This window comes from Cervus elaphus, chromosome 9 (assembly GCF_910594005.1).
Source record: "Cervus elaphus chromosome 9, mCerEla1.1, whole genome shotgun sequence".
In the NCBI taxonomy this organism is placed as follows: Eukaryota; Metazoa; Chordata; class Mammalia; order Artiodactyla; family Cervidae; genus Cervus; species Cervus elaphus.
Window position 1 is genome coordinate 19393893 of NC_057823.1, and position 25176 is coordinate 19419068.

At 50.3% G+C, this 25176-nt stretch overlaps 1 protein-coding gene across 1 annotated transcript in view; it reads right to left on the bottom strand.

Annotated features, from left to right (window-relative positions):
• The window catches only part of FBN3 (fibrillin 3), a 68029-nt gene that overhangs the window by 19184 nt on the left and 23669 nt on the right, over window positions 1-25176 (bottom strand). The window contains 21 exon segments of the mRNA XM_043911721.1: window positions 226-354; window positions 1630-1746; window positions 2093-2218; window positions 2659-2784; window positions 3058-3183; window positions 6724-6795; window positions 9894-10043; window positions 10425-10550; window positions 15056-15181; window positions 16077-16145; window positions 17106-17267; window positions 17584-17706; window positions 18555-18677; window positions 18803-18928; window positions 19365-19487; window positions 19683-19805; window positions 21400-21525; window positions 22517-22642; window positions 22813-22935; window positions 23340-23465; window positions 24915-25040. Coding sequence (XP_043767656.1) covers window positions 226-354; window positions 1630-1746; window positions 2093-2218; window positions 2659-2784; window positions 3058-3183; window positions 6724-6795; window positions 9894-10043; window positions 10425-10550; window positions 15056-15181; window positions 16077-16145; window positions 17106-17267; window positions 17584-17706; window positions 18555-18677; window positions 18803-18928; window positions 19365-19487; window positions 19683-19805; window positions 21400-21525; window positions 22517-22642; window positions 22813-22935; window positions 23340-23465; window positions 24915-25040 — 2574 coding nt within the window.

Consider the following 25176-nt stretch of genomic DNA (forward strand, 5'->3'; position numbering starts at 1 on the left):
GAAATGGAGCCGTGCCCCCTCAAAAGTACCAACTGCAGGTTAGCTTGGAGCAGGGGCTGGCTGAGATGGCTTCCAGCACCATGGTGAAGGAATGGGAATCCACTCCTGTATTCTTGCCTGGAGAATTCCATACAGAGGAGCCTAGCAGGCTACCGTCTATGGGGCCACAAAGAGTCAGACATGACTTGAGTGGCTAACACACACACACACCATGGTGAGACTCACCTATGCAGTTCTTCCCATCACTTGTGAGCTCAAAGCCATCCTTGCAGAGGCAGTGGAAGGAGCCAGCCGTGTTGAGGCACTGGCCAAATCGGCACACCTGCCCCACCATGGTGGTGCACTCATCCATGTCTGCAGAGGGAAGATGGGCCAGCAGGGTTACCCACAGAGCCTAAGGCTCTGAGCCTCCCTTGCACTTCTATTCAAAAAATTGACTTGATGGCTGTGACTTCAATTTATTGAGCACTTACATGCCAGTTGTATATTAACTCTCCAACTATCCTATGAAGCAGACACCAGTATTTTCTAATATGAGCATTGTAATGCTATGAATTTGCCTATAGGTCCTGCCTTAGTTGCATCCCACAAATTTTATGTTGTATTTTATTTTCATTTAATTCAAAATGTTTTCTAATTTTTCTTATGATTCCTTCTTTTATCTATGGGTTCTTTAGGAGTACATTGCTTAATTTCCACATATTTAGGGATTTTCTGGAGATCTTTTTGTGACTGATTACTACAATAGTTTAATTCCCTTACATTCTGAGAACCTACCTTGTGTAACCTCAATTAAAAAAAAAAAAAACTGTTTGTTTTATGGCCCAGAATATGATCTTTCCTGGTGAATGTTCATGTACACTTAAGAATAATGTATATTCTGGAATGTTCCAAAAATATAATTTGGGTCTAGGTGGTTCATCGTACTGTTGAGGTGTTTTATATTCTTACTGATCTTCTACTTTTCCCTCTATTACTGAGGGAGGAGAGTTGAGGTCTCTAACCATAACTGTGAGTTTGTCTATTTCATTTTTAGTTCTGTCAATTTTTACTTCCTACCTTTTGAAGCTCATTATTAGCTGCATAAGCATTTATGATTGTTATGTCTTCTGAGAGAACTGACTCCTTACAATACATACACTGACTATTTCTGGTAATATTCTTTGTCCAGAAGTCAATTTGCTCTGATATTAAGATAGGTAGGTACTACTATTTCTATTAATCTCCTTTTTACAGAGGAGGAAAGTAAAGCGCAGAGAGGTTAAGTGACTTGCCTAGGGTCACACAGCTGGCAGATGGCAAAGCTGGGATTTGAACTCATACCACTTGAACTTGTAATCTACACTTTCAACCACTGTACTAAATTACCAGCGTCTTGCCTTCACTGTTCACCTTCCTCTCTGTATTGGCCATCTCCTTCTTATCAACCTGAGTGTAAGCTCTGGGAAGGGACCCCTGGCACCTGACAACTGCAGGCGTTTGGAGAACTTGTGGTTAACTACTTTTCAATCTCCTGAGGTCGTTTACTGGAGGCATCCCCAGGTTGAGATCCTTTATTTCAGAGAGGTGGTGCCTCTCAAGCCAAGGATCAGCTTTTCAGTGAGGGTGCACTGAGGCTGGGCGGCTTACCCACGCAATCTCCGTTGTGTGTTGCCACAAAACCGGGGAAGCAGAGGCAGTTGTAGGAGCCGACAATGTTCTTGCAGGTCCCATTCCCACACGGCTGCCGGTCACACTCGTCGACATCTGCCAGAGCAAAGCCCCCGACCTCTGGCCAGCTCACCCAGGGCAACAGGCAGCTTGGGGACTGAGGGCCTGACTGGACCCAGCCCCCTTCTCTGGTACCCAGCCCTGCCCACATGGATGGGAAATATATCCCTGATGCTATTTACTATCCCCATTTTACAGATGAGAAAACTGAGGTGCAGGGAGATGAGTAAGTTATTCAACCCGGGTGTCAGGGGCCAGGACTCAAACTTGTGAGTCAGTGAACCAGGATGAGCAGAAGCACCAGCCCCACCCCAGGGGAGGTGTAAACCCACGACCTCCTCATGGCCTGGCCATTGAGGCGGGAGCAGGCGGGCACTCTTACCCATGCACAGGGTCTGGTCTGCTGAGGCCCGGAAGCCACGGTGACACAGACACATGTAGCTGTCCACTGTGTCCATGCAGTCGCCGTGGCTACAGGCATTCGGGATCTCTCGACACTCGTTCCGTCCTGAGGAAGGGCAGGCAGCACAGTGTCCCCAGGGCTCCCACACACAGCATGTCCTGGGCCGTCACATGCTGCAGCTGGGGAGCCCGACCCTTGCAGGAAGTTCCCCCTGTGAGCTGTTGCCCCAGGGGAGACACTTCACCTCCCGTTTCATCCTCTCGACTCTCCCGTTAACAGATGCCCTCGGCACCCCCACCCCAAAGTACAGCCAAGGTGGCAACTCCAGCGATTAGGACTGTGTGCTTCCACTGCGGGGGGCGCGGGTTTGATCGCTGGTCCGAGAACTAAAGTCCCTCATTTAAAGTGACATGGCCAAAAAAAAAAAGAAAAAACTACAGCCGAGGAGCAAAGTCTGGACAGGCCCATGCCCTACCCAAGTCCCAGCAGGAGGCAGAGTCTGGCTTTGTCCTACTCCCGCACCTCCCGACTGTGTCCCCACTTACCCACACAAGCCCCGCCTGGCGACAGCTTGTACCCTTGGGCACACTTGCAGCGGTAGCTGCCAGCGATGTTGATGCAGTCGGCATTCTGCTGGCAGGGGTTCTCCCCGCTGGTGCACTCATCCACGTCTGGGGAGTACAGCCAGCCAGGTGGGGGGAGTGAAAGAAAATCTTTCCTGCAGAATCAAACCCTAAATCCAGCCCCCTCCCCCTGGTTTTTCCAGAAGCAGCTAGAACCACATGGAGGGGGATGACGTGGGATGGAGCCCCTCAGAAAGGCGTTAGCCCCATAGGCAGAGGGGGAAACTGAGATTCGTGGAATTTAAATGACTTGCCCGGAGAGCACAGGGTGGGAGAAGGACCAGGATCCCACCCGGGGTGGGGGTAGGGGGGCGGCGGCACCTTCGCAGACCAGCAGCAGGCTGTTGTAGCTGAAGCCCGCAGGGCACTCGCAGCGGAAGCTCCCGATCTGGTTGATGCAGATGCCGCTGGCACAGATGGCGGGGATCTCCCCGCACTCGTCGATGTCTGGGGAGGTCACCAGCTGTCAGGGCAGCCCAGCCCCTGGCATCGTCTGGGGACCCTGACCTAAGAGATCGTGCCACCGGGGAGAACTTGTGTGTCCACAAGTCAGCCTTTAGTTGAAAAATTCTGCCATGGCTAACCTAGAACTGCTGACAGCGGAAAGAAATCAGGATGTGAGAGGGAAGGCAGAAGGGGAGAGGGCATCTTTCTCAACAAAAATGCACATTGGCTGTGACCCAGCACATTTGTGTGTGTGTGTGTATGTGTGTGTGTGTGTGTGTGTGCAAGCCTGCTATTCTGGGGTCTCTGGAATGAAGCAGCCCCATGTGTCATTAGGAAGTTGCATGAGAGGACCTGCGATGATGTTTAGCAAGAAACCAGAAACATCAAAGGAGGAATGGATGACAAAATGTGGCCTCTCCCACTGCAGGGGACACAGGTTCGATCCCTGGTCAGGGAAGAGCCTGCATGCCACATGGTCAAAAAAACCCATCTATTAATGTGGCAATCTATTTTACCACCACAATATTGTAAAGTAATTATCCTCTAATTAAAAAAAGATAAAAAATGTCTTTTCATAGAAGAGAATACCATTCCGCCTGAAAAAGGGGTGAAGCACTGACACTCGCTACAATATGGCTGAACCTTAAAAACATGAAGCTTAATGAGAGAAGCCAGTCCCAAAAGAACAAACACCGTATGATACCATTTATATGAAATGTCCAGAACAGACACATCCAAAGAGACAGAAAGCAGACTAGTGGTTGCCAGGGGGCTGGGGGAACAGAGAATGAGGAATGACTGTTTATACGGACGGAGTTTCTTTTTATGTGAAGGAATGCTCTAAACTTGAATTGAAGTGGTGGAGCACAACTCTGTGAATGTATGAAAACCCACTGAACTGTGCACTTTTTCTTTTTTTCTTTGACCACACCTCATGGCATGAGGAATTTCCTAGACTAGGGATCAAACCCATGCCCCTTACAGTGAAAGGACAGAACCTTAACCCCTAGACCACCAAGGGAGCCCCTGAACTGTGCACTTTTGATGGGTGAAGTGTATGGTGTGTGAATTATATCTCAGGAGAGCTACTGTTTTATTTATATGAGATCCTGGAATCTGCCTAAGTGTCCATCTGCGGGGAACTGACTTATGACCTGGGATGTGACCGCACTTGGAATACTACAAAGCAGGACATAGAAGGGAGCAGTGCTGTGTGTAGTAGCACTGGCCGTTTCTTCACGACTCTTTTCTGGGGGGAAAAAAGCAAGTTTTTTTTTTTATTGTCCTACAGACAATACGTGGGAAAGCATAGGATTTATGTCCAACTCCCAGAAAACAAAGCCCTACATTTTCAACGGGGGGGAACCTCAATATGTGTTTAAATGCATGAAGAAGGCACTAGAAAGAAGTACTCCAGGCATAAAGCACGAGTTATATCTCAAGAAAGCTGTTGTTTATAAAGAAGAACCTGGAATCAGCCTAAGTGTCCACCCACGGGGGACTGATTATGACCTTGGACCCTTGGGAGAGGGGGAAGGATCCTGAGATTTGAAGGGGTGGCTGGAGGGGAATCAGATCTCATCTGCTGTGTTCCAATTGTTGAAAGTAAGGACAGCGACTTCCCTGGTGGTCCAGGGGCTAAGACTCCAAGCTCCCAATGCAGGGGCCAGGGTTCCATCCCTGGTCAGGGAATGGATCTCGCACGTTGCAACAAAGATCGAAGATCCTGCATGCCACAACTAAGACCCAGGGCAGCTAAATTAATTACTTAATTAATTTTTTAAAAAAAGAAATAAGGAGACTACATCCATGGGATGAAGACAACTGAAAATAGGTTTATCAATTAAATACCGCACAGCTGAAATTTGGCATTCAAGTACAAGATCTCATTTAACTTACATTGTACAAGACCTCATTTAACTCTGATCCATGCTGCAACATGGGTAAATCTTGGGGACATTATGCTGAGTGAAATAAGCCAGATATATAATAAAAGGACTCTTGAGAGTCCTGTGAATTGCAAGGAGATTAAACCAGTCAATCCTGAAGGAAGTTCAGTTCAGTTCAGTAGCTGAGTTGTGTCTGACTCTTTGCGACCCCATGGACTGCAGCACGTCAGGCTTCCCTGTCCATCACCAACTCCTGGAGCTTACTCAAACTCATGTCCATTGAGTCAGTGATGCCATCCAACCAGCTCATCCTCTGTCGTCCCCTTCCCCTCCTGCCTTCAATCTTTCCCAGCATCAGGGTCTTTTCCAATGAGTCAGTTCTTCGAATCAGGTGGCCAAAGTATTGGAGTTTCAGCTTCAGCATCAGTCCTTCCAATGAATATTCAGGACTGATTTTCATGGCAAATAGATGGGAAAACAATGGAAACAGTGACAGACTTTATTTTCTTGGGCTCCAAAATCACTGCAGATGGTGACTGCAGCCATGAAATTAAGACGCTTCCTCCTTGGAAGAAAAGCTATGAGACGGCATATTAAAAAGCAGAGACGTTACTTTGTCAACAAAGGTCCATCTAGTCAAAGCTATGGTTTTTCCAGTAGTCATGTACGGATGTGAGAGTTGGACTATAAAGAAAACTGAGCGCCGAAGAATTGATGTGTTTGAACTGTGGTGTTGGAGAAGACTCTTGAGAGTCTCTTGGACTGCAAGGAGATCCAACCAGTCCATCCTAAAGGAAATCCTGAAGGGAATCAACCCTGAATATTCAATGGAAGGGCTAATGCTGAAGCTGAAGCTGCAATACTTTGGCCACCTGATGCACAGAGCCGACTCATTGGAAAATACTCTAATGCTGGGAAAGATTGAAGGCAGGAGGAGATGGGGGCAACAGAAGATGAGGTGGTTGGATGGTATCACCAACTCAATGGACATGAGTTTGAGCAAACTCCAGGAGATAGCGGAGGACAGGGAAGTCTGGCGTGCTGCAGTCCATGGGGTCGCAAAGAGTCGGACACGACTTAGCAACTGAACAACAGCAAGCAAAAAGGACAAGTAATGTCTGATTCTGTTTCTGTGAGGGGAAATTTACGGAGACCACAGTTCTCCTTAAATTGTGGACCTCTACCACAGACCTCTACCACAGTTCAAAGGTAGAAGGGGGGTTCCCAGGAGCTGGGGGAAGGGGTGGGGAGTCAGTGTTTCATGGGAACAGACTTTCAGTAGGGGAAGATGACAAAGTTCTGGAGATGGATGATGGGGATGGTTGCACAATGGTGTGAATGTATTTAATGTTACGGATTGGACATTTAAAAATGGTAAAAACGGCCAATTTTCTGTTATGGGTATTTTAGCAGAATTTTTAAAAATGAGGAACTATTTACTAAAACTGCTCTCTGCTCAAAGAAAAAAAGGAGCAGGATTGAGGGGCAGGATTCCTGGCCCAGGGAGACGGAAGAGCAAGGGTGTAGGGTAGAGGAGGATGGAGGGAAAGAGTTGTGGGGGAGGGGAAAAGAGGGGGCAGGGCTCGGGGCACAGAGTGACCAGGGGCTCCAGGCAGTGGTGGGGGGAGAAGGGGGCATGGAGGTCACTCACCAAGGGGCTTCCCTGTGTGGATGTCGATGACAAACCCGGGAACCTGGTTCCCACACAGGATCTGGTAATCCACTGTGCAAAGGAAAACAAGGGAGTGGGGGCTGGGGCTGCAGCCGTGCTAGGAGGACCCCTCCTCTTGTCTCTGATCACCTGGTCTATCCCTGCAGCCTGGTGCTCACCTGGCCTCTGATAACTCCCTCCACCCTGACCAGCGCCGGGAAGGTTACAGGCCCCTGTGCTGTGTGATCTTCCAACACAAAGGCACATCTCTCCTCTCTGTGAGAGCCACCAGCCACGCCCCACCATCCTCACCATAAAATGCAGACTCTACAGTCTGGACCTCCAGACCTTCCTCTCTTCCCCAGCCCCACCTTTCTGCCAACAGGAACTCCTGCCCTCCTGTTACCCTGACTTCATGACACATCTGGATATTCCTGCTCTGTTACGCTACCACAACTTTGCACATACTGTTCCCTTTGCTGTTCCCTAGCACAGTCTGCTTCAGCCTTGAGGACCCAGGGCAGCTCATCACTCTGGCCATGGACAGAGGATGATACTATCCTTTGGCTCCCTTGGGCAAGTCGTCGTTGTTGTTGTTGAGTCACTAAGTCACATCCAACTCTGCATTCTCCTGAACTGCAGCTCACCAGGCTCCTCTGTCAATGGGTTTTCCCAGACGAGAATACTGGACTGGGTTGCCATTTCCTCCTCCATGGGATCTTTCCAATCTAGGGATTGATCCCGTGTCTCCTGCATTGGCAGGTGGATTCTTTACCACTGAGCCAGCTGGGAAGTCCCCTGGGCAACTCACACTCTAATTATATCCCACTGCTGACACCAAGATTCTGCTTACCTGACCTCAGTCCCCAGAAGGGTGGGTGTCCCTGGACCCACCTGACAGACATCATCAGGCATTAGGTTGGTGCTCCCTTTCCCCAGGTCCCTGCCTTGCCCCTCACTCACTCTTCTGCTTCTGCATCATGATGAGAACATGATGGCCACTGAGCCTAGTATGGACTTCTGCCTCATCAATATTTGACCTGCAGCTCAGATTCAGGTGCACACAATTCAGGCAGGTACCCAAGTCCCAGAACATAATCTGTGAGTGACATTTGATCTATCTTGACGATCTCATGACCAGACTTGGCCATCTGCAGTTTCCTCCCAGACTGCACAGTTTGGGTCTACCACATTCTTATTTTCTAGAACACAGAACAGGGTCTGGCACCCAGAGACACCCAATAATGACCCCTCCCCACTCCATTGTGCTGGGTTGAACAATGACCCTCCCACCCCCAAAGTTCCTGTCTACCCAGACTTTCTGGGACCTTTTTTGGAAATAGGATCTTTGCAGATTTAATCAAGTTGAGGTGATTCTAGATCAGTGTAGCCCTAATGCAATGACTGGGCTTCCCTGATGGCTCAGATGGTAAAGAATCTGCCTGCAATGCAGGAGATGTGGGTTCAATCCCTGGGTCAGGAAGACCCCCTGGAAAAGGGAGTGGCTGCCCATTCCAGTGTTCTTGACTGGAGAATCCCATGGACAGAGGAGCTTGGCAGGCTACGGTCCATGGGGTCTCAAAGAGTCAGACACAACTGAGTGACTAGGCACACACACACACAGTGCAATGACTGGTGTCCTTATAAGAAAAGGAGAGACGGGTGGAGACACGAGGAGAGGTCATGTGAGCTGAAGGCAGAGACAGGGATGATGCAGGCACAAGCCAAGCAACACCATCAGAAGGGTGGACCACCAGAGGGTGGACAAGGCAAGAAAGAATTCTGTTTGTTTGGTTGGCTGGTTTTGGCCACAATGGGCAGGATGTGGGATCTTAGTTTCCAGATCAGGGCTCGAACCCACTACTCCTGCATTAGGAGCATGGAGTTTTAACCACTAGACTGCCAGGGAAGTCCCCCATATTTCTTTTTTTAAAGCCATCAAGTCTGTGGTATTTGTTGCCACAACCCTAGGGAACTCATTATCTCAGTTCAGGCTGCTATAAGGAAATACCATAGACAGGGTGGCTTCAATAACAAACATTTACTTCTCATAATTCTGCAGGCTGCAAAGTTGAAGGTCAAGGCACCGGCAGATCTGGTGTCTGGTGAGAAGTCTTCCTGTCTGTCTTCCTGCTGTGTCTTCACATAGCGAACACAGAGCAACTCTTATGTCTCTTCTTATAAGGGCACTAATCACATTTAGAGGGCTCCATCCACATGACCTAATTAACTCCCAAAGGCACCACCTCCAAACACTATTATTACACTGGGGGTTAGGGCTTCAACATATGAAATTTGGGATGGGGAACACAAGCGTTCATTCCATAGCACTAATACGCTTGTCAAACCAGTCAATCCTAAAGGAAATCAACCCTGAATATTCATTGGGATGACTGATGCTGAAGCTCCAATACTTTGGCCACCTGAGGCGAAAAGCCAACTCACTGGAAAAGACCCTGATGCTGGGAAAGATTGAGGTCAAGAGGAGAAGGGGGCAACAGAGGATGAGATGGTTGGATGGCATCACTGACTCAATGGACGAGTTTGGGCAAACTCTGGGAGATAGTGGAGGACAGGGAGGCTGGCGCACTGCAGTTTATGGGGTAGCAAAGAGTCAGACGTGATTGAGAGACTGAACAATACACCTGTAATCTTTGGCTGCCCCCTCCGGTCGCCACTCCATTCCTGCAGCTCTTTCGGATGCCCGGCTGGCTGATAGATTTTTCTAATAGAGCTCATCCCCACTGCTTTTAGGGTTTTTCTCCTGCTGTCCCCTGCCTGGAACACCCTTCTTCGACCCAACTGACATTTCTGTAATCCTTTCCAGAGCTTCTATGAGCTCACTACCTTCCCAGCTCATGGGGCCCTGGTGTCTCTGACCACTTCTGTTTTTCGCTCTTTGCCCCATGCATTCACTGACACCCCTCCACCCCCAGATAATCTGTGAGTCTTCAAGGTCCTTTATCCCAGATGAAAGCCTCGCTGAATTCCACAAGTCTGCAAAATAAGGATATATTGATTTTCCCCATACACTGATCGGGATGGAATTTCAACTCTTTGGCTCTAATCAAAACAACAGACTCATCCAGGAGTCCTAAGTGCAGCAGGCTGCCTTAAATACAGCACTAAAAAGGGCCAGACTGCAAAGAAGGCAGGGGAGGGGCACTCACGACTGGCGGGGGTCGGGCAGGCCTCACAGGGTCTATTCCAGGCCTGGCCGATATTATAGGAACAGCAGCACATCTTCCGGGTCACGTTAAAGGCCAGCTCATTCCGACACGTGCTGTTGTAATGCCGGAAGCAGACGCTCTTCCTCATGTCTGCAGTTGGGTTGGGGAGAAGGATGTAGGTAAGAGACACCAGAGGAAGACAGCCAGAGAGGCAGAAGTCCATTCACAAATCCATTTGAAACTACTGGCTTGACTTCTCTGAGGCAACACACAGGAGAGAGCCATGCACATGTTAACCTTGCTTGGGCAGTGCACAACCTGGACAACCATTCATGGCAGCCCTGGGCCCCTGAGCCCTGCAGCCTTGTTCACTGCTGCATAGCAGCATTTCAAATACACTCACCCTTCATCTCTCCTCCAACAAACATGCCTCTCCACACTCTTTCAAGGACTGGAGACTTCCAGAAGCCCCTCCCATAGGCTAGTACTTTTTTCACAACCACTGGTCTCTCTCATCATCACACTTCATACCCATGCAGTTATTGCCACCGTTGACTTGCAGGTATTCCATAGGGCAGACACAAGTGTAGTTCCCCAGAGTGTTGTAGCAGGTACCAGCGCCACAGATGCCTGAGTGTGCAGAGCATTCGTCGATGTCTGCAAGGGAGGGAGGAACTGTCTGTATCCAGGAATCATCTGGATAACTCCCCACCCCAGGTCTGCCAGAAACACTTTACTACATGTTTGAGTCTAGTTTCAAGATTAGCTTCAAATGCAGATACCTTAGTGATGTGGAAAGACACGGCATGGTGTTAGGTGGGGAAAACAGTTTATTATGATCCCTGCTCTATTAAGAAAAAATATGACCTGAGCTTACAAATATTATCACCAAGAGTGGGGCAATCCCATGCTTCCCAGTGTGATGCAATAGGAAGCAAGAGTCTTTCGAATAAAATATTCTTGAAAGAAAAAAGTTGATTCTCAATCAGATCAACCCCCTAGTCCAGAGGCAGCAAACTTTTTCTGCAAAGCAAATTGCTGCTCAGTCGCTTAGTCGTGTCTGATCCTTTTGTGACCCCATGGAATGTAGCCCACCAGGCTCCTCTGTCCATGGGATTCTCCAGGCAAGAATACTGGAGTGGGTTGCCTTTCCTTCTCCAGGGGATCTTCCCAACCCAGGGATCAAACCCATGTCTCTTCTGTCTCCTGCACTGCAGGCAGATTCTTTACTCCTAAGCCACCTGGGCTTTTTTTTTGTATTGTCAGGCAACAATGGTCTCTGATGAGCTTTTCACACTGCCGTGGGAGCGTGTAGGCAGCCATAGACAATGAGTCATAGACAATGAGTAAACAAATTAGCATGCTATGCTCTAATAAAACTTGATTTATGGCCACTGAAATGTGAGTTTCATGTCATTTTCATGTGGCTCAAAATATTTTTATTCTTCTGATTTTTTTCCAATAATTTTTAAAAATTTAAAAAGCATTCTTAATGGGCTACACAAAAACGAGTGGTGATTTATTTCACTAGGAGCGACATTTCCAAAAATGGCAGAGTAGGAAATGTTTGAGTTCTATTCCTCCACAAAAAACAACTACGGAGTTGGGCAAAAACTGACAAAATTAACTTTTGAGGAAATCTGGACCCAGTCAAAAACTTAAAAAACCAGGGAACTTGACATATAGGATATACTAAAGAATCCACAGAATGAAAACTATTAGAACTATAAATGAGGTCAGCACAACTACAGAATACAAGATCAACAAAACATTGACAAATTTCAGTTGTATTTCTGCACACTATCAAAAAGTAATTAAAAGTGAAATTAAGGAAATAATTCCATTTAGCATCCAAAAGATAAAATACTTAAGAATAAGTGCAGCCCAAGAAGTGAAAGACTTGTACACAGAAAACTATAAGATGCTCCTCAGAAAAATTAATAAGACCTAAATAAATGAAAAGATAGCCTGTGGACATGAATTAAAAGACTCTTTATTGTTAAAATGGCAATACTCCCCAAAGTGATTTATAGATTCAATGTAATTCCCATCAAAATCCCAATGACTTCTCTTCTTTGGGCAGAAATGGAAAAAATGATCCTAAAGCTCATATGGAATTGTAGGAGACCCCAAACAGCCAAAACAATCTTAAGAAAAGAAAAAAAAAGTTGGAGAAGTCAGACTTCCCCATTTCTAAACCTACTTACAATGCTGAAGTAATCAAAAGAGTGTGGTACTGGTATAAGGATAGACATATAAATCACTGGAATATAATTTAGAGTACAGAAATAAACCCAGACATCTATAGTCAATTGATTTTCAACAATACTATTCAATGGAGAAAAAAGAGACTTTTCAACAAATGGTGCTGGGATGATTAGACATCCACATGCAAAAGAATGAAGTTGGATCCTACCTTGCACCATACCTAAAAATTAACTCAAAGTACATAGAAGACTTAAATAGGGGAGCTAACACATAAAACCCTTGAAAGAAAACAGAGGTAAATCTTAAAGACCTTGTATTTAGCAATAAATTCTTAGATATGACACCAAAAGCACAAACCAAAAAGGAAACAAAAAAACCCCAGATAAGCTGGATTTCATCAAAATTCAAACCTATTGTGCATCAATGACACTCTCAAGAAAGTAAAAGACAACCCACAGAATGGGAGAAACTCTTTGCAAATCACATAGGTGATGGGAGTCTTGTCCAGCATATATAAAGAACTCTTACAACTCAACAACAAAAAGACAAACAACCCAATTCTTAAACGGGCAAAAGACCTGAAAGGACATTTTTTCCAAAGAAGGTAAACGGCCAATAAGCACATGAAAAGGTACTCAACCTCATTAGGCATTAGGGAAACACAAACCAAAATCATGAGATACCACCTCACACCCACTAGGATAATATTACTTTAAATGATGGAAAATAGCAAGTGTTGATAACAAATGTGGAGAAACTGGAACCCTTGTATGTTGCTGGTGAAAATGCAAAATGGTGCAGCTGCTATGAAAAACAGTTTGGCAGTTCCTCAAAAAAGTCAAACACAGAATCGCCATGTGACTTAGTGATTCTAGGAGTTAAGATAAAATTTTCGACAAGGACTGGTTATAGAATTTGCCCAGCGCACATGAAAACCCTTGTTTAAAGTATATGAAGAATTTCAAGATGGCAACAGCAGAGCATTAAACTAAGTGGAGAGGGCTGGGGGCTTCAGAGTAGCGGGCCCTTGAGCCTGAAAGCTGGAAAGTACTGCCAGACTGCAGCCCTCAAGGGCACAGACTGACCCTGCAAGGCTCCACAGCCAAGGTCAACACCCAGGTTGAAATCTTCCTGCCCTGTGACAGTCAATAACTGCAGCACACTGCCATATTTGAGGAGAAGGCAATGGCACCCCACTCCAGTACTCTTGCCTGGAAAATCCCATGGACCGAGGAGCCTGGTAGGCTGCAGTCCATGGAGTCGCGAAGAGTCGGACACAACTGAGCGACTTCACTTTCACTTTTCACTTTCATGCATTGGAGAAGGAAATGGCAACCCACTCCAGTGTTCTTGCCTGGAGCATCCCAGGGACGGGGGAGCCTGGTGGGCTGCCGTCTATGGGGTCACACAGAGTCGGACATGACTGAAGCGATTTAGCAGCAGCAGCCATATTTGATGACAGAAGTTTTCCCTTTTTCTTTTGATAGTCTACGGGATAGTGGAAGCAGGCATGAAATATTTTTCAAGCATTTTGGGTTCTGATTCTGGTTTGCCAGCTCCCACCTACACACACACAGGGGCTTTCGAGCTTAGATCTCTCCCAGCCTTTACCATTTCCTTGAGTCTCTAAAGCATGAGAAAACTCTTAAGCATCCCTCGGGCAGCAAGGAGACCAAACCAGTCAATCCTAAAGGAAATCAACCCTGAATATTCATTAGAAGGACTGATGCTGAAGTTGAAGCTCCAATACTTTGGCCACATGATGCAAAGAGCTGACTCACTGCAAAAGACCCTGATGCTGGGAAAAACTGAGGGCAGGAGGAGAAGGGGGCAACAGAGGAAGAGATGGATGGATGGCATCATTGACTCAATGGACATGAGTTTGAGCAAACTCTGGGAGATAGTGAAGGACAGGGGGAGCCTGGCGTGCTACAGTCCATGGGGTTGCAAAGAGCTGGGCATGACAGAGCGACTGAATAACAACTAAAGAGTGCTGCTCAGAGTGGACAATCCGCTGTCCTTGCCTGCTGATGCTGGTGTCTGGTTGCATGCAGGTGCTCAGTTAATATTGCTGAAAAGAAAAAAGGGAATGGGTTGGTAGACAGATGGATGGATGAAGGAAGGAAGAATTTGATACACTATATCAAAACAGCTCAGGCTCAAGGATCAGAATGGCTGGGCTGGGACCCAGTTTCTATCACTTACTAGCTGGTTTTGTGGCTCAGACAGTAAAGAATCCACCTACAATGCAGGAGACTGGGTTTGATCCCTGGGTCAGGAAGATCCCCTGGAGAAGGGAATAGTAACCCATTCCAGTATTCTTGCCTGGAGAATCCCATGAACAGAGGAGCCTGGTGGGCTATAGTTGCTGAGTTGGACATGACTGAATAACACTTTTACTTTCACCACTCAAGTGACTTAATTAACTCCCTTAGTTTCTGAATCTGAAAAATGGGGTCATAATAGGAACATCTCCCCCATGAGGCTGTTTTGGTAAATGAATGAATGGCAAATGCTCAGCTCCGCGGTGACACACGATCACAGATACCAGTTAACTGTCGGTTGTTGCTAAGATGCAAGAGAGGACCGTAAGAGACAAGTGAAGGGGATGCTTAAAGGAAAGGTGTGACCGCTCTTTTGGTGTCTTTTTCCTTCCCCTCTTAGCTCTCGGCCTTGGTCAGCTTTTGCCCAGAGGAAGGGCATGGCTGCTGCGATAAAGCCAGATCATTTCTGAGTGGGAAGGAGGCTGGAGGTCAGGCAACGGGGAGATGGGGAAGAAGCAGTGGAGCAGAGGGTAGATTGGGCCCAAGGAGGCTGTCGCAGCCCTTCCAGTGGGCCCTGGGCAGCAAGGCAAGTGAGCAGACTCTGGAGTGGGGCATGTGAGCCCCCCAGGCCCTGAAGAGGAGGTGAGGCTGGACAGAAATGCAGGCAGGGAGGAGAGGGCTCAAGCTCACCCTCACAGATGCGGGTATCCTCATTGAGGTGGTAGCCGGGTGGGCACTCGCACTGGAAGCTACCGAAGGTGTTGACACAGTTGCCCCCCTGGCACAGCCCTGGCAGCTCCTGGCATTCGTCAATGTCTGTCAGGAAGTGAGGAAGCTGTGCTTGGAAGCTACACCCAAGCGGAGTACTTGGGGGACACCCATGCCTTCCCCTGGGCCCTCCTGCTTCTTTAAGGACACCCAAGAGCTGTTGGATATTTAGAGGGTGTACACAGACTCTCCTGGGTCAATGTCCTGAATTCATCCTCTTTCCCTTCATTGGATAGTCCATCCTCTCATCCATCCATCTATCCATCAGAAAGCTCCCTCTTGATGGAATTCTCCAATCTCATTATCCACTTTGGATAGAATAGATGGATGGATGGGTGGGTAAGTGGGTGGATGGAGATGAAAAGTAGTGGATGAGTGAATAAACAATGTCAATGGACAAGAACATGAGTGTGAATGAATAAGTGGGTGAGTAGGTGGATGAATAAATGAAAGGAAGAATGAGTAGATGGATGCATGGATGTGTAGATGGATGGATATGGGAGGATAGATGTATAAATGGGTAGACAAGTGGATATGAAAAGCAGAGAATGGGTCTAATAAGCAAATGGGTCAATGGATGGAAAAAAGAATGACTGGCTGGATGGGTGGGTGGGTAGGTAAGTAGATGATGAATGGATGGATTGTAGATGAGTGGATGGATAAACGTACTTATATGTATGTATATATGGATGAATGGATGGAAGGAAGGAAAGACGAAAGGGTGGATGGATGGATGGGGAAGGATATATGGATGGGTAAATGGGGGATGGATGGATAGGTAGATGGGGATTGGATAGAAGGATGAATCAACAAACCAACAGGTAGAAGAGCTGAGAGGACCTGTCCCCCACCCCAAAGTTGCCCAACTCTGCTCCTTGGTGATGGGAGATGAGAGGAAGGTCAATCAGTGGGTACATGGATGGATAGTCTACCAGGAACTCACCTTCCAGGATGACAGTGATGGAATTAGGCCGGAAGCCCTCACCCCCTGGGCACAAGGTTCTGTACTCAGCTGCAAGGGAAAGAAACTCTTGTGAGGGGCCGTGGGGTGAGGCATTTGGGCAAAGCTCAGGGGAAGCACGGGAGGGGAGGTCCCCTAAAAAGGGTTCAAGAATGGGCCTGGCATCCTGTTACCATAGAAACTACATCCCTTAACCTCCTCAGCCTCTGGGACCTAGAAACATTGGTACAATCATGGAGGATCTGGTGTCTGTGTGTGTGTGTGTGTAAACACTTGTTCACATTCAACATGTGAGCAGACGGATCTTGTGGTGGTAGTTGGGGATAGGGAGGAAGGATTCTTGTGATCCAAAACAAGACTCTAATGTGACCACAAGTTTCCCCCATGAAAGGAAGAGCCTGCATGTACATTCACACACACACATATGCCCTGGAATAAGTAGATACATGCCTCCCTGCTCCACACCTGAGGACTTTGCACATGCTGTTCCCACTGCACCACACACCCTTCCCTCTATGCTGCCTGGAAAACTCCTACTCATTCTTCAAAACCTCATTCAAGTCCCTCTCCTGGGAAGCCTTCCCTTACCCCCTTCCTCTCCATGGCTTCCTCTTTGGCCATCACTATGTCTCAAACAGACTCTTAGAATAGTTCCTCTCTTAACAGTCCAGGGACTGTTGGTTTATGGGTGGGGGGCAGCGTGCAGTGGCTGTATTTCATCCTTCTCTAGGTTCCCATGCCCTAGGAATTCTCAGTGTTTGTTGATTGACTGAGCGGGCAAGTAAATGTAAACATACAAAGAATTTGCAGGGAGAATGGCAGAGGAGACTTTGGGGAGAGGTCGAGACGACGAACTGCTGAGAATATGCTATGTGACCCAGGGTGAGTCCTTCTCCCTCTCTGGTTCCCAGTGTCTCTCCCTTAGCAGAGATGACCCCCTAAGCCTCGAGGGAGCCGGGACCAGGGCTAGGGCTCTGTCTTCTCCTGCCCCCACTCCACTCAGGGACTCACTGGTGTTGGCCGGCGGGCACAGCTCACAGGGGTTGCCCCAAGCCCGACCCAGGGAGCAACAGCAGGACGCCCGGGTGACGCCAACCCCGATCTCCGCACTGCAGGAAATGCCACCGTCCCCTCGATCCTGTGTGTCCAGGAAACAGTTCCCGACCCGGGTATCTAAACAGGCAGAAAGGGGTGGTTGGCAAGTGGTGGGGGAGAAATAGGGTGTGTGTGTCTGTGTGTGTGTATGTGCACCTCTTTGTATGTGTAACTGTGTATTACTCTATGTATGTCTGTGTGTGCATATGTCTGTGTGCACGTGTGAGTCTGAGCATCTGTCAGTCTAGAGCCCAAAGGCTGTATCTCAAAAGACAGGGCTGACTGCTCTGGCCAAGGGCCTGTCTGTCAGGAGCAGGTGGATGTGGGTGACACAGCATGACCCCATCCAGTGCATGGACCCCAGAACCCCACCTGTAGCAGAGTGAGTACTTACCCACGCAGCCCACGCCGCTGGGATTCAGCTCAAAATCCTGGGGGCAGTTGCAGAGGTAGCGGCCGGGGGTGTTGACACACAGGCCGTTGATGCAGTTCACAGGATCTGCACACTCATTCACATCTGTGGGGTGGGGGCACCATCAGCAGGGATCCTCCCCTCTCAACTCACTTCCCTCCTGCCTTTTTCCTGGGGAGTCGAATACCTGGCTGCTGGGGGCCGGTCTTAGGGACAAGGCCCCTGGGAAGAAAGCCTGATGGGACAGTAGCCTGTCCCAGGCAAGCCCCTGCCTTCCCCTGCTCTTTTCTACTTGGCCTGGAGGTTTGCCTTTGCCAGCAGAGTTCACGAGCTAACATACAAAAACCGATATTGAGGACATGTTTCAAGCCTGGGGCTGGCAGACTACAACTTGTGGGTCAAATCCAGCCCCCTATCTGTTTGTGTAAATAAAATTTTACTGGTACACAAGCACAGCCTTTCATTCACTTATCACCTATGTCTGTTTCCAAGCTACAGGGCAAAGACTGTATGGCCGAAAACTGAAAATATTTACTGGCTGGCCCTTCATTGAAAAAGTCTGCTGAACCCCACTTGGGATAGACAGGTGGGAGACCATTTTGATGGTTGCGGTGGAGGGAGCTCGACTTCATTGATTTACAACATCCTTTTTTTCTTTTGGTTGCATGGCATGCAGGATGCGAGATCTTAGTTCCCCAACCAGGGACAGAACTTGTGTCCCCTGCAGTGGAAGCGCGGAATCTTAATGACTGGACTGCCAGCGAAGTCTCCCTGATTCACTGCATTTATTTGGGGGATGATAAATGATGATGATGATGAAGGTTAATGGGGAGGGGCACTATTGGAGATGGGGTCAGACAAGGACTCCCTCCACTCTGTAGAGGACATGTGAGAAGAGATCTGAGGGAATTGATGGAACGAGCCTGCCACCCCAAACCCTGTGGACCTCACACCTGTGCAGTTGCCACCACTGCGGTCCAGCTCATAGCCCTCATCGCAGATACAGCGGAACATCCCCGGCAGGTTCTCACAGCTCCCGAACACACAAATGTTCCCGAGGACACACTCATCCACATCTGAGGAGGAGCGGAGCCCAGGTGAGCACAGCCTGGCCAGCATCTCGCTCCAGCTGTCCCCAGCACGCGCCAGCGACTCCAGGGACCCCCTGCTCTGCCCGCACCCCGGCCGCCCCAGACCTCACCCTGGCAGGCATGCTGGTCCTCGGTGGGGCTGAAGCCCATCTCGCACTCGCAGCGGTACCCGCCGGGGACATTGAGACACTGCCCGTTCTCGCAAAGGGTCACGTTCTCTGCACACTCGTCCCTGTCTAAGGGGAGTCAGAGGCGGGGGGCTGGTGGTCAGCCGGTGAGGACCCACATGGTGGGGGCAGGCGGCCCTGATCACTTGAACCCTTCACTGTCACCTGGAGTTCCAGGGAGTTGGCAAGTAGCCTGGGGGGACTCAGACCCCGACTCACTGGGCAGGTGATTGAGTCAGGGCCAGGGAGAGGACAGGGGACATGGTCGCTCACAATCTGGGGTGGAGGGCCAACAGAAAGCAAGTATTCCTGTTCCCATACCCAGTAAACCCTATGCATTTGGAGTCCAGTGGAGAAGACTGCCCTTAAGGGACTCAGGGCCTGGCCTCTGGCCCCAAGGGCTAAAGGTACATCCTTTCTGGCATCCACAGAGCAGTGAGTGGATCGGTCCTTGGCTGTCCTTTCTGGACCCCTCCAGCCCTCCCATCCCATGCCCCGACCTCACCTTCACAGAAGAAGCCATCCCCAGAGAAGCCCAGGCGGCAGGCACAGTGGTAGGAGCCAGGGGCGTTGAGGCAGTCAGCTCTCGGGCTGCACCCATGCTCCTCGGAGGCGCATTCATCCAGGTCTGCAGGAGACGGAACCCAGGGTCCCCCAGGTGTGTGCGATGGGGGGCTGTGGGGAGGCAGACCCTCCAAATCCCAACACTGACCCTCCCCCATGAACATGCCTGAGCCCAGCCACCTCTGCCCGGCTGTAGCCTGTCCACTCACCCCACCCACCTCCACTTCTCTGCCCGGACCTCTGGCCCCCAGACACTTACCACGGCATTCAAAGCCATCCCCAACCCAGCCTGGCTGGCAGCTGCAGCTGAAACTCCCAGGGGTGTTGAGGCAGAAGGCATGACTGTCACAGCTGTGTCCCCCAAGCTGACATTCATCTACATCTGAGAGAAGAGGGATCCAGGCATAGGAGGGCAGGGCCAGGAGATGGGGTGGAGGACAGAGGACCCCCTAAGAGGCCTGGGCCTAGTAGAAACAGGCCTTCAGGTACAGAGTAGGGAGACTCAGGGCAGGAGCAGGAGAAAAGACCTTCCCTAGGGTAGGACTGGGCCCAGAAATGCCCCTTCACCACTGCAGGAGCTTCCACCCTCACCCAGAGCCCAAAAGGAAAACCCCCAAACCCAACAGGGCATGACTCCCAGCATGCCCCAGAAATGGTCTGAAATGGCAGCGTGAGAGACTCAGGGTAGACAATAAGAGGAACTGTCCTTGATTAGGATTCCTGGCTTTCACTGAAGGGCTTGGGTTCAATCCCTGGTTGGGGAACTAACATGGCACAGCCAAAAAAAAAAAAAAGTCTCGGTCTTAATGAATACACTCTCCCTCTAAAGCAGGATTTCCTTCTAAACCAGTGTGTCTAACCCTCAGCCAATTTTGCATCAGCCTTATCATCTCTGCAATGTTCATAAACCACCTAAGTGAGCTACCATTCCCTGCAAGCTTTTCCTTTGTAAGAAAAAATGTTTTATTTGACTGCACCAGGTTTTAGTTGTGGCATGCGAACTCTTAGTTGCAGCATGTGGGATCTAGTTCCCTGACCAGGGATTGAATCTGGGTCCCCTGCACTGGGAGCCAGGACATAGTCTTAGCCACTAGACCACCAGGGAAGCCCTCGCTAAAAGTTTCTTTACGCTGTCTCCCATCTTTACTTACACGAATGTACTTTAGAAGAAAAACGTGTAACAACAATCTCTACGAAATCATGGTTTGGATGCTCTGTTTCCTAATGTTTGCTTCTAGTATGCATTGAAATAACTACATAATGATGGCAAATAGAATTGTGTTCTCCGCCCCAAGAAAGCAAGTTTCAGTCCTGACTCTCAGAACCTCTGGATGTGACCTTTTTTGGAAAGCAGGTCTTTGTAAATGTAACCAAATTAAAATGAGGTCCTTCTGGATCACAGGGGGTCCTAAATGCAATGACCGGTGATCTCATAAGAAGAGGGAAATTCGGACGCAGAGAGAAGAACACCCCGTGATGACAGACATGGAGACTGGAGTGATGCGTTCAAGGATCGTGGCCAACACCAGAGGTGAGGAGAGAGGAATGGGCCAGTTCTCCCTCTGGGCCCCTGAGAAGGAACCAACCCTTCTGACACCATGATCTCAGACTCTGCCCTCCAGATCTGTTCTATAGAGAGGAGACATCTGTGGTTCTGAGGCACCAGGTCTGTGGTCATGAATGACTGACATGTTTGAATGTTCATTGCTGTGACACTTAAAAGCATCAGGCTTGCACGCCTTGGGAACTGCTGTGGTTGCTGAGGGATCCAGAGTGCCCCCCCGCAGAGCTGTCAAGGGAGCCCCATGGGCACGTGATCAGATCCTATTTTTGCTTCAACGCGAGGGCCCACCAGTGGAAACGTGTAAGAATGAGGTCTGGCCTTGCTCTGCCCCAAGGGATGGGGTGGACCCCACAGACCCTGAGCTGGTCCCTCGGGGCACCCCCTGCGTCTGCTCCACTGACCACCAGCTCACCGGAGCAGCCCACGGCCCCCTTCCTGACGACGTAACCCAGCTGGCAGTGGCAGACAAAGGAGCCCCTGGTGTTCTCGCAGACCCCATGGAGGCAGATGCGGGGGTTCAGGTCACACTCGTCCACGTCTAGGGGGTGACAGGAGAAGCAGGTGAGGGTGGGGTACAGCAGCATGGCTGCGTGCCCTGCCACTTGGGTCCCCTGTGTCCAGGTTCTTTTTGCCCATCTTCAAGGGTAGGGAGCTCTCCTAATTCTACTTCTGGGCAGAGCTCCCCCTATTCCACCCCTGGGCAGCTGCGAGAACTCAGTCAACATTCTATAGTTCATATTCCATGGAACACATCGGACATACATTCCCAAAAAGATTTTACACCAATACATTAAGAGGATGCTAAGCTAAAGCTAAGGCCTGAAGGCCTTTTCAGAGCCTTTATTGCCAATGTGGATCTGCACGAAGGGATGGAGGAGGCAGCATTTTCTACTTATCTTGGTCCCAAGCCCCTTTTGTTCAGTGTTTCCTAAGATTCCTGAGATCTGGAATGCCTAAGCTGCCCTGAGCTGGACACACCTCCCTGGGAGGGCTCCATTTCTTACATCCTTGTACTCTGGCCCCAGCTCTGCCCTAATGGGGTCACCAATCCACATCTGCTCCCCAGGGCCTGTGCCAACCAGCCCCCACCAGAAGACGACAGTGACCCTGGCAGAGACGACAGAGACAAGGTCCCGAAGCAGGGCTCAGAGAACACAGCGCCTTTGTATCTCACACACCTTCCTCTGCACAAAGCCCCTGGCCTATGGTGATCTTATAAGGTGACACCCAAAGCCGGGCACGCACCCGGCTGTATGCGCTGGGTACACAGTGGGTGTTTAATAAGTGTATTCTAAAGAACAAGGCTCGGGGAGCCTCTGCTGCTGTGAAGAAGATCCCGCAGGTCTCGGTGCAGGGCCTCGGGGTGCAGGTGGCCAGGAGCAGACCACCAGGAACAAACCTGCATCTCCCCTGCCCGCGTGTTCCGGGAACGGGACTAGTGTCTGTGTCGCCCACCTGTCTCCTTGTGGAAGGCCTGGTGGGTGAAGTGAAGCTGCCTCCTCCACCTGTATGTAGTCCCAGCTCCTCACCTACACACATCCTCATGTCCAGCGTGGCCACAAAGCCGTCATAGCAGAGGCAGCGGTGACCCCCTGGCATGTTGGTGCACTGGCCCCCGTCACAGATGTCCGGATTCTGCTCACATTCGTCCACATCTGGGGGACCAGGGTAGGGGTCGGACTCCAGGTGGGAAGGGACAGAGGGGGAACCCCAGGGACACGTCTGCGGGGTCAGTGGCCTGGCTAGGGTGTGGCTGGCTTCATTTGGACCGGGCCAGGTGGGTTCCCACATCCCAGGCCAGAGGGAGGGGGCCGCACCCACCCACCTTCACACGCCCTCCCATCGGGCATCAGAGAGTAGCCAGGTCCGCAGCCGCACTGGTAGCTGCCCTTGGTGTTAACACAGTGGACATGGCAACCACCGTTCCTGGTGCGGCATTCGTCCACATCTGCAGGAGGCAGGGAGAGGTAGGGGGCACCGCCGGAAGTAAGGCAAGGTGAGGTGGGGGGCGTGACGGAGGCGTGACAAGGCAGGAGGCGGGGCAATGTGGGGGCGTGGCAGGAGGCAGGGTGACGTAGGGCGAGGTGGGGGCGTGGCAGGAGTGTGGCAAGGTGGGAGGCGGGGCTTAGTGAGGGTGTGGCAGGAGGTAGGACGTGATGGGAGGCGGGGCAAGGTGGAAGCGGGAGGCTGGGCGAGGTGAGGACCTGGCGGAGGCACTTCAAGCAGGGGGCTGACTGTAGCGGGGTGCGGCGGGGGTGGTCAAGGGCAGGGGCAGGGTTTCAGACTGAGGCCAGGAGAGACTGCAGTGGCGGTGGGGGCCGACGCTGGGGCTGGGGGCGGGCGCGGTCTCACCCACGCAGCCTTGGCGGTCAGGCGTGCTCTGGAAGCCCGCATGGCAGGAGCACTGGAAGGCACCGATGACGTTGACACACTGGCCGTGCGGACACAGGCCGTCACTCAGGGAGCACTCGTCCACATCTGCGGGGGAAACAGGTGGCTGGTAAGGGCAGCACGTGGTAGAGGGGCCCCAGGAGAGGATGGGCCTGTGCCCAGCCCCTGGGACACATGCATGCACAGTAATGCACTCACACTCTTGCATCTATGGCCCCCCATGGGTGTGAGTCTACATCTCACCCTGGTACAAACACGTGCGTGAAGTTGTTTCAGTCCTATTTGACTCTTTTCGACCCCATGGACTACAGCCCTCCAGACTCCGCTGTCCATGGGATTCTCCAGGCAAAAATACTGGAGTGGGTTGCCATGCCCTCCTCTAGGGGATCTTCCTGACCCAGAGATTGAACTTGTGTCTCTTATGTCTCCTGCATTGCAGGCGGATTCTCTACCGCTGAGCCACTGGGGAAGCGCAGTACAAATGCGCACCTCACCCCGATCCACACATCCCCCCAGCTGCACACTCACAAGACACCAAAAACACACCCTTGATACACACTCCCCCTCAGCAGACAGACCCACAACCTGATCCGCACAGCCACAGGCACACAGCTCACACAGCAGCACACCCTAACGCTCCTTTGCATGCAAACACAATCACCCTCAGGAGACACACATCTGCACAGCCAGACGCACACTCAGACTCACAAACACGCCTCACACCCACTCATAAACACATCTGCACACCTTGCATTACATTGGATCTGTCCTTGTGTCACATTTTCTTTTCCACTCAGGTAGACACGACAACCTTTGTGAGCATGTGTACTAAGTCACTTCAGTCGTGTCTGACTCTTTGCAACCCCACGGACTGCAGCCCACCAGGATCCTCTGTCCATGGGATTCTCCAGGCAAGAATACTGGAGTGGGTTGCCATGCCCTCCTCCACGGGATCTTCACGACCCAGGGAGCAAACCTGCATCTCCTCTGTCTCCTGTACTGCAGGCAGATTCTTAACCGCTGAGCCACTGGGAAAGCCCCAACCCCTGTGTACACACATACAAACACACGCTCAACAGACATACCTATATGCACACAGCCCCCTCCCCAAACACACCCACCTGTGTGCAAACACATGCCCACACTTAGACACACACTCTCTCACAAGCTTATGTAGACACACAAATAACCGCTCCCATCGCCTTACCTAAGAACAATCATCCTTGTGTAGACACACACTCACAGACTCACACAAACACTGGTACACACTCACTCTTGGACAGACGCATTCCCAGAAACACACCTGCATGCTCACACAGACACACAAGTACACACTCCTTCCATCTCACAACCACACAAGTGAGACTTCACATGGGTCCACACTGACCCACACTCACAGGCTCGATTTTCCATTTTCACACAGAAAGACACACAAGTGTGCTCTCCCAATACCTGACGCATGCACACAAATACACAAGTATGCACTCAGGGAGATGCACAAACACACACCCTCTCCCTCTTGCGAGCCACACTCACCTTCGCAGGCAGTGCCCTCGGCTGCCAGCGCATGTCCCGGGGGACACTGGCACTCATAGCTCCCATCTGTGTTCCTACAGGTGCCTCCCCGGCACAGCAGCGGATCCCGGGCACACTCATCCACATCTGGGCGTGTGGAGAGAGAGAGGAGGTGTGAGATGCTGACCCAGGTTGGTGTGATGGGGCTCATGGAAGCTCCCCGCTGTTGCCCCCATCCCCCAACCCTGTCGCCCTGGCTGAGGCCGAGAGGGTCTGGAGTCCT